The sequence below is a fragment of the Lichenostomus cassidix genome, chromosome 12 (genome assembly GCF_008360975.1).
Source record: "Lichenostomus cassidix isolate B80296 chromosome 12, HeHo_3.0, whole genome shotgun sequence".
Lineage (NCBI taxonomy): Eukaryota > Metazoa > Chordata > Aves > Passeriformes > Meliphagidae > Lichenostomus > Lichenostomus cassidix.
The window spans coordinates 15,815,106-15,824,959 of NC_139493.1; the positions used below are offsets into that span (position 1 = coordinate 15,815,106).

General features: G+C 47.0%; 1 protein-coding gene across 1 annotated transcript; it reads right to left on the reverse strand.

Annotated features, from left to right (window-relative positions):
• Nucleotides 1-684: 684 nt before the first annotated feature.
• Nucleotides 685-9,854, reverse strand: CISH (cytokine inducible SH2 containing protein). The gene is made up of 3 exons (XM_085072918.1): nucleotides 8,955-9,854; nucleotides 4,184-4,407; nucleotides 685-3,702 (listed from the first exon to the last, which is right to left on the reverse strand). Exons 1-3 carry the CDS (start codon nucleotides 8,999-9,001, stop codon nucleotides 3,200-3,202), a joined length of 774 nt encoding a protein of 257 aa, XP_084929044.1. The 5' UTR covers nucleotides 9,002-9,854; the 3' UTR covers nucleotides 685-3,199.

Consider the following 9,854-nt stretch of genomic DNA (forward strand, 5'->3'; position numbering starts at 1 on the left):
TTGAGCAGGAAGGGGGCAACAGCTCTTGGGCATCTCTCCTTGAAGACAGAGGGGCCACAGTGGAGTCACATGCCAGTAGTGGTGTTACCTCTTTGTATTCCCTGTGTTTCAGAGGCTGGACAGGCAGGGTGTCCTCTGTCTCCCCCTGACATTACAGGGCAGATTCACCTCGCTGTGGTTTCTCCACCTGCTGTCTCAGGTGATTTGAGGGCAAAGGCTGCAGGGCCAAACCACAGCTACAGGGACACTGCAGCCCAGCAGCACCAGGAAAGGGTAAAATGGATCTGCCCTGGATCTCCCACCCAAAGCACTGCCTGCCCATTTATGTTCTATCTCATTTCCCCTATATTGTATTGGTTCTCTGTGGCACACAGAAACAATACAAGAATCATTCCTGTGTTCTTTCACATCATTAAAAAATATCCCTTCAGTCCTTATTAACTTGGGACTTGGGATCTGCCACTGCTCATCTGTGTGCAGTAGAAACCCAACCCACACTGAGGAAGATTTTGGTGTTTATTCTCCCAGTATCTGAAGGGCCTTTTTTTGTTAAAGGCTTTTTGTCTTGTTTGAAAAAAATGGTCAAGAGTTTGCCTGGTGTTCTTGAGGATGATTTCTGTGAATAGGAAATTAATTCATGCATTTGGATTTTACCAAAGACTTTTACATTGAGTGGCTTTAAAGTATATTTAAAACATTTATTTAAAATGCAGAGTCAAATGATTTTAACAAACTGTGTCAAGACAGGAGAAACTGACTTTTTGGAGTAACTGTATTGTTTATTTGTTGTATTGCAGTAGCACCTAGAGATCCCTACTGTGCTAAATGCAGAACAAACACAGAACAGAGCTGGTCCCTGCCCGTGGGAGCTCACAGCCTTCAGCCTGGGGTCAAACAGGAGCTCCTGTTTGGGGCAGTGAGTCAAATCTGCAGCTTGACCTCTCCATCACCCCCAACAGAGAAAAGATCAAGTAGGGGGCAAGTTTCAGAGAGCTGAACAACCTACTCTTTCCTGCTGTACACTTCTCTAACTGACCTTTCCCAAGCTGTAGTTACCAGGCCTGTGGCTGAGCTGTGTGGGCTTCCTGAGATCACTGCTGCTCCTTGGAGAGCTATAGTTTCCTTGTTCCCAGTGTCCTCAGGCAGATAGAAGTGTTCAGATAAAAGGAAGCCTTTTCAGTGGTTTATTGTGTATATTATTTAAAAAAAAAAAGTTTTCCTTTTTGCCTTCTAAATTTTCATTCTCACTCAGTACCTTCCTATGGTTGCTGCCACAGGGGCAGAGGGGGAAGGATATACCAAAAAGCAAACCTGACATCACACATGCACACTTGTCAATCATCAAAGTATCAAAAACAAAGCTTGCAACAGCACAAACTTGTATAAATGTGGAGAGAAAAAAAAAGGACACTGACTAAGCACATCAGGCCATCTTGTCCCTTTCGGCAGCTTTAAGATAGGGTGGAAGAAACTCACCCTTTTTTTGAGCTTGTCTCCTGGGTCACCATCCCATCCTTTTCCATCTTCTCTTCCAACCCTTAGGTATAGCTGGGTGTTTGTCCATTCTAATTTACAGAGCCTCAGAGAGAGTCCCAGGGAGGGATGAACAAGGAATCCTTAATGTTCGTTTATGCTAGAACAAGTTAGGGGGTCTTAGGGGCAAAATAAGCCAAATGATAATTTCTGTAGACCTGTTTGTTCCCTCCTCTACTCTCACTCGATGGCAGGGACTGGCTCCTACAGGGTGGGAGGCCTATGGGATTCAGCAAATGAACAGGAAGGGGCAACTTGTCTGTGCTGGTTTGGGGCAAATCCCATCTGCTGTTTGTCCCTCCTGTGTGTAACAGAGCAGGGAAAGACCCATTGTGCTTCATCTGCAGGGGGTGAAAGCGATGAGGTGTGAGAAGGAAACCCAGAGCCAGAAGCCTAATTATGGATAACAAACATGCAAGTCAGAGCAGGGGGGAGGAGAGGTCTGGACCTTGGCAAACAGAAACATTGGATTGTGGTTCGCAGTGTGTGCTCCAGCCTGGAGCTGCCGGAAGCCGCATGGCCGGTGACTAATGCTGGCAGGAGCAGAGCACGAGGCAGTCTGGCATCGTGTGAGCAGGGAACAGGGACAGCTCCTTCTGCTGAGCTGCCTCTAAGTGTTACCCCCAGAAATAAATAAATAAATATCCTGAAGCTGTGCGTGTCACTGGTGCAGCTCAGCAGAGCTGTCTCTGAGCCCCTGCTCAAGGAGAGAGACCCTTGTCTTACCCCATTATCTCAAGGTAAGGGCAAGGTCAAGGAACAGCACTTTGAAAACACAAGCCAAACACAGGGTGCTCTGAAACCAAATCCTTCTGCCTGCATATGAGAAAATTTGGTTTCTAATTACTAGTTTCTAATTGTTTTGTCGCAAACTTCCTTTGGAGATGGAGAAGATGGAAAAAAAATGGGATGAGTGCTCCCTGGCCCAACCTCAATATCCAGATCTCTGCTTAGAGCTCTCACAGAAGAGCTTCCTCAAACAAGTCTCCTGTCCACAAGATGTGATGCAGCACACATCTCTGGGAGGTCCCACTGTGCTCTGAGGTTGTGATACCCTCTGTAGCTAAGGAAGAAAAAACAAATAGTCTTTACCTCTGTTGAGGTGGGTCTAGATACAGTCATCTTAGTCTCATATACCCCAGAAGCCTGGGAGAGCTTGGATGTGGACTCCTGTAACCTGTCGCAGGGACAGGCTCAAACAGAAGCTGTTTGGATGTGAATCCAAATCCAAATTCCCACAGAGCTTCGGCTGCCAGTTGGCTGGGAGCCTTTATGCTATCTCTAATTCCACAAAAAAAACAATAAAGTAAAAGGTGCTTTAAAAATATCATGAGGAGAGAAACTGCCATGGAAATAAATAGCGAAAATAACAACGTTAACATGTCCGGTGTCACAGCAACTCTGACATTCAAGTAGTGTGGCCATGCCTCCAGAGCTTCTCCCAGCCACTGCCGGCACAGCCTGAGGGTCAGAGCTCAGCTGGTGTCCCGTTGCTCACTGACACAACCCGCTCCTCCCAGGGGCTGGAATGGATGTGAAGAGAAGGGGAAAGATGGATGCAGTCTCTGCTGACAATCTTCACTGTGCCCACCTTTAGCGGGCTGGAGACTCAAAGTTCTCATGCTTCTGTCTCTGTCATTCGTGCCTGAGAGAGAAGGGCCACGCTTCAGAGCTGGAAAGGATATTGCTTCAGGTATTCGGCCATGCGCCGGGGCAGGGGCAGCTGCTCCACGGCAGCCGTGCACCTGTTGATGCGCAGGCGGCACAGATGCTGCAGGCTGGCAATGCTGTCCTTGCGGCCCAGCGGCCGGATGAGCTTCAAGTGTACTGCGGCTGCTGCCATCTCTTTCTGCAGGGGAGGTAGAGGAGATGGAGGCGGGTAAGGAGCCTCGGTCTTGCTTTCTGTTGTGCAGGACATGACATAGTGCTGGATGAGACTGACCACATCTGGGAAGGCCAGGATGCGAGGTTTGGACAGGTAGTTGGAGTCCAGGCGGAACTTGCTGTCAGTGTATTCGATGCGCACGTTGGTGGGCCCTCGGTTGGTCTTGACGGACAGCGTGAACAGGTAGCTGGGGTGGGTGCTGTCCCGCACCAGGAAGGTGCCCTCAGGCATCTTTTGCAGATGCTGCTTAGCCTCACTGGCGGTGATCGAACCCCAGTACCAACCTGGAAAACATCCGAGAAAGAATTTGTTAGGGAAAGAACATATTATAGGACTGGCAGTATATTTAGAGAAGCCTTGAAGACAACTAGGTTCAGGGCCTGGAAAGCAACCAGAGCCACGGCTGTCAAGATCTTCAGAAATTAAGACCAAGTTCTAAGGGTTTCCTGCCTGTGCTTGTCACTGCTGGGCTGGGGCTTGGGATGAGGTTGGCAACTGCTGCAGCAGCTACAGTTTTCAGAGAAAAGGCAGTTTTTTTGCAGCTCCTTCCCCCTTTCAGTTGCAAAAGATAAAGCAATAAATTAGTTCGTGATATAAGTTTATAGAGACTGCAGATATCCTTGCTGTGCGCACAAAAGTCAGCCGTGGCTGTGACAGATCCAGGTTCCTATCTGAAGTGGGATCAGGAGATTCTTCCTGGCTCTCAGATTGCGGAGTTGGGTCCCTGCACCCTTCTGACCCTGTGACTTTGTGACTGAGTCTTACCAGATTCTCGCAGGTAGGAGAAGGTTTTTGCAATGCAGAGAAGGTCTTCTTCAGGGTCCCGTGTCTGAGGTGGGTTGCTGTCTGGAACTGGAGCTGCGACGGCAGGCGCAGACTCCTCCTGGAAGGCCATAACTGGGAGAGGCTGCATGATGGGCTCTGACAACTCTTCAATGCCCCTGAGTGACAGTGTCCTGATCTTCTCCTCTGCCAGCAAAGGATGAGGTCTGAAATGAAAGGCACACTCTGCTATTTCTCCTTGCCTTGAGATCGGTTGCAGGGTCTGTTCAGTGCATGCTACATTGTACTACAATGTGTTACATTTTACAATCATCAGGATTGTTTCAGAGAGAGGCAAAGGAGGAGGAAGGAACACAGCTGAAGATGAGCCCCTAGAAACAGGGAGAGTGAGTTGGCCTCTTTGGCCTTACAAAAGGTGGTCTGTCTTGCCATTTAGCCATCTGAACCTGATGTTTTTAGATGTTGCTTTTTAATACGTAGTTTGAGAGGCAGTAAGATTTATAGCAGCGTTATGGCTTCATTTACATGATTAAGATGTTGAAGCCTTTCTGTTTCTGCCAGTGGGATTGTCATTTACTGCAATATAATTAGAAGCAGAACTGGAAATAGATTGTGTTTTGTCCTACCCACTTTCTGCCCAAGGATGACCTGATCCTAAATGAATCTGTTAGAACTCAGAGTGAGCTGATCGTGTAGTAGAAAAATGGGAATTCTTGTTTTAGCCAAGTCTGTGCATTACACCCACCCCACTGTTCAACAGCTCAATGGAGAAGTCAGTGTGTAATCCCTGTCAGGCTGTAATCCCTGCAGGATTGCAGCAGGAGGCTCTGCCATGGCCAGGCTGCTAGAACATGCGTTCCTCTGTGACCTAAAGAGAGCAGTGGTGTAGCCATTCAGCATCAAAATGCAATTTCACACAGCCTGGAGCTCTCATGGGCCATGGGTGCTCCTCTGCAGCATAGAGATTCCTAAAGGAAAGCAAAAGTCCAGCAGGAGGATGGATGTCAAAGGCCAGGGAAGTCTTCATTCCCAGGCAAGCTCCAGAGCAAGAATTAGTTTATGTCCTGCTGTGTGTGTTCTTTACCTCTGTGTCCTCCGCTGCATGTCCTGTGTTACATCCCCCCATGCATCCCCACCACACCTGAGATGTTCTTTCAGATACTTAATAGTAAAAATGGCTGAGAGAAATTTACTGAGTCCTCGGTGTGACACTGTCACAGCCCCACTGGAGCTGACGGTGATGGCACAGGGTGCAGCCACCTCCACCCATCACGGAAGAGAAGCAGAAGGAGACTCTGAAATTTTAAGTGCTTCCCTTCGGATCTTCCTCCTTCCCTGTGCTCTGTATGAACAGGGGCACTTCAGGTACATAAATAAATGTGTTGTAAACCGATCTGCACCTGATCATAGCTGCACTCCACCACCTCAAACTGCTGAATCTCAAGCATGGAACAGAGAACAAGAAGATAGGATGTGGGAAGAAAGTAGATTAGAGAGAACCTGAAAGCACCTTCACACCTTGTGAGTGAGAACAATGATCAGTTCCACAGCTCTGAATTTCCAATCAAACTGTGGAGGTTTGGAGTAAATTTAAATCTACAGAGAGAGACTTCTTGCTCTTGCAATACATGGCAAACCTCCTGCTATTCTGTTGGTATTTAGGAGAGAACATTCTTTCCTTTTCCATGGGTCAAAGCACATTTCAGAAGCAGGATACCTACTTCGCTTTCATGGCATCTAATCTATGTTTCTTAATTTCTATTAATGGGTAGGAAGCCAGGCTGAATAAAAGTGATTGCTGGCCCTTGTCCTCACCAGGGACCCTTGGTTGCAGGACCTGCATTTTCAGGGGCTTTCACAGAACTGTACATCTGGCTATATTTTTATACCTAGAGATCATTGCTGGGAAAGCTCCGAGTTCTCTTTTAAATCCTCCCTGCGATACATTTATAGGTGTTGAGAGCTGCATTTTTCAAGATACTTGGATGTCCCCCTCTTAATGTCACAGCCTCCACAAATGCCCAGCTACCTGTCTTCTTGTGGAAAGGAGATTCCCAATTCTCCACTACACCCCCCCTCCCCCCTTTTTGCACAGGGAAGACCATAAACCAGCTCAGTTGCTTGGAGCATGGTGCAAATAACACCAAGGTCATGGATTTGATCTCCACACGGGTCGTTCAGAATTGGACTCGATCATCCTTGTGGGTCCCTTTCAGCTCAGAATATTCGGTGATTGTAATCCTTCCCTGTGCTGAGCCTAATTAACAACTGGTGCTGTGCAAACAGGATGTCCCAGGCCTACTGGCAGAGCACTGTCTCTCTTATACTGACTGTTGCCTGAGCTGAAATGACCGTGACTTGATATTAAAGCAAGTCAGTCTTGTACCATTCACTGCCCATTCACTCCCCGGAACTCAAATACTGCACTCCAAATGCCAAAACTCTCTGAACTTATTTTCTCCTAGAAAATTTTTCTGGCCTACCTTCAGGAAAGGTTTGGAACATGAAGAAAATTTTTCATGGCATAGAACTTTTCTCTTTTTATATATACTAACTTCGGAGAGGAAATTAGGAATTGGCTGAGAGACAGGGAAGGAAAGGAGAGACAGCAAAGCTACACAGGGAAATGTCTGCCACGAACTGGGAGAAAAGTTGTTACTTTCAAGGGCTCAACCAGTTCACAGTTTGGTCCTCCAAAAACCACATCAACCGTGTGAACTTGTCAGTAGGTTTGTTTTACAGAGCCCATGTGCTTGAGATGAGGTTTCCCACTGTAATCTTGCTCTGCTGCCTTACACTTTGTGCCACATGAGGCTGGAGGAGCCCAAACCCTGTGCAGGCACTGTGGGGTTCCATCCACTGCAGCCGGAGAAGGGCTGGGCTCACACATTTCCAATTTTCCTTCTATACATCAGCCTTATGCCACTCTCTGTCCCTACAAAACCACCCACTGCCACTGTAGACTCAAAGGAGCAGGGTGGAAGAGAGAATGATTAGAAATCCTGACAGACTGGGAGATGCTTGTGTCCTAAACAACTTTGTATATAGGTTGAAGAAAGAAGAGCTGCTGCTGGGAGCAAACAGAACAGCTCCAAGCACAGGAAAGGGAGAGCAGAGGGATCAGCAGGGAACATTTGCAAGAGGGTTAAGAAGAGTTTGCTGGGGTAAGGATGGGTTGAAAAAGGTTTGCTGACATGAAAAGGTCAGCCCTTTGGTGAGGCAAAGAAAGGATTTGCAAATAGTGTGTGTAAAAAAGAAAGTAGAGATGTGGAGGATCAGGACTGAATAGAGCAAAGTGTTGGTGCAACAGTTGTGGGGAGGAAACAAACAACCATATGAAATTTGGCATGTCTAGCTGGTAGTCTGGGTACACCCTCAAGAGAAACAGCAAATTAACTTCCCTGTGCTTTGGCAATTAGTGTTTCAGAAAGCCTTGGAATGACAAGAAGGTTCAGGAGAATCAGATGTGTCTGATACCATATAGTGTTGGCTTTGTAGTTACTGTGCTGAGTAGCTAAACTTTGTAATATCGTATGAACACTATAAAGAAAAGGTGTGCAGCTACTCTCCTTTCCATCAGCCACATCCCAACACTCCAGTGGGAACTTGGTCTGAATAGGAAGGAGAGTATGGAGTCCAGGATATGTGAAATCCTAAAGGACAATGAAAACCGGGCAAGAAATGGTCTTAAAAACAGACATTAAAACACATCGGGCTCCATAACAAGTTGTTGGCGGGTAAGGGAAGCAGTAGCTCTGGTATGTTGACCCTGGAGAAAAGCTTCAGATAAGAGTTTCCCAAAGGCCAAGCTGAAAACTGAATACCCTTTGCCATGGCTATAGGAACTGCAGCTGTAGAAAATAAGAGTGAAAACAAATGCCCTTGCATAGTAGGAAATTACTGGTAAGCACAAGCTCTCCTTGTCTGTGGAACAGATTTTGGGGGGGAAATGGCAGAAAAATCCCCATGCTTCAGTCATTGCAAGCAGACAAGGAAGACTTTCCTCAGAGGAAAATCCACTGAACACCAGAGTGATAGGAAATACTGACGTGATGGCTCAAGCTGAAACAAATGCTCACAATTTCCAAGTATGCAACATGTGTAAAAATACCAGGTGATTCCTGCACACCAGGTATTTTCTCAGTTGATGAACTGAGCTGGTCACAGGGACACTGAAGTGCCAACACATCAGTCTGATGCCAGAGAAGGCACTTGGATGTTACCTGTTCTCCTGTACTCTCATTCTACAGAATGCTGTGTATATGTACATACAATTAAACTTGCACAAAATTTAAATTTATTTAGCATAAATATCTCCTTAGAAATAGACCAAAGCACCTAGACTCCAGGGAAGTTTTTCCCTGTAAGCAGTTCGTTTTCACGAGGACTTTAGAGAACACCTATGGTGTTGGGTTGCTGTCCCTGCTGGTGCTACAATCCACCACACGGAACAACACACTCCAGGTTATTTTTATTCTCCCAAAGACCTCGAATACCGTGTAGTTTTCAGCAATAGAATGCACGGAAATCTGGAACACTTAAGAAATGGTTCCATGATTTTGGCCTTGCAATCTAAAACCCAGACGCATAGGACATACACACAGAGCTCAGCACTCGGCCAGCTGAAGTCATTCCCATTCCATTACAGTCACACATGGCATAACACACGAGCTGAAAAACTGTCCCAGAGAACCTTCCTAATTACAATTATGAAAACACAAAGCTTTTCACAGAAGACTGCGAAGTATCTTACCCCTGAACACAGAGGATCATGTCACTCCCGGACCAAGGGAAAAGCATTAAGTCTTCAAGAAGGTGGGAAATGCTTTCTCCTCTTCTTGCCTTCTTTGCTTCCCCGAAGCAGCGAGTTCAGCCTCTGGTTGGGCTTCACGATGAGAAGGCTGGCGAGTCGCAGCAAACCCCTTCTGCAGGTTGTTTCAGACGCAGGAAAAGCCAACCAGAAGGCGACCTGTCTGACGAAGACTTCAGCAACTTTGGTCAGGAAAATGTGAGCACTCTCAGTGCTGTAAAAAATATAATCTATTTTTGTTCTGCTTTTCAGAAAACAGCAGCAAAAAAAAAAAAGTTGAAAAAATAACCAGAGAAAAAGGAAATTACATATATTTAAAGAGGAACTAATCTTCCTTCAGAGCACTCTGAAATAGTAATAAATAGGTACCAATAAATAAGATCTCCCCGAGTGCTGCGGGAAGAACCGGAGCAGCGACCTGTCTTAGCGCTGGCTCCGGAGAAATGAAACTCCGTGGAAGAAAAAAAAAAAAGCAAACCTCCTTAGTAATCTTTTGTGTGTCCCTTTTAATCTGTTCCAGGAAGTGAGGGATTCCTGGAATCGTATTGTATTCGCATCAGTCTTCCTATATCAGCCACGAGGGGAGGGGGAGAAAAAAAAAAGCGAAGGTATAAATAGCTGTGCCCAGCGCGGCCGCGTCCATGCTGCCATGGCCGGGCTAGGGAGGGAAGGGAAGGGGAGCGGAGCGGAGCCCTCCCGGCGGGCAGGCAGGGGAGGGGAGGAGAAGGGAGGGGAGGGGAGCGGTGCGGGGCCGCCGCCGCGCGTGTTCGCGGAAACGCCTTTGATCCATTTCCAAGAACTTTCCAGGAACGCGGGGCTGGCGCGCCCGGCGCTGCCAATGGG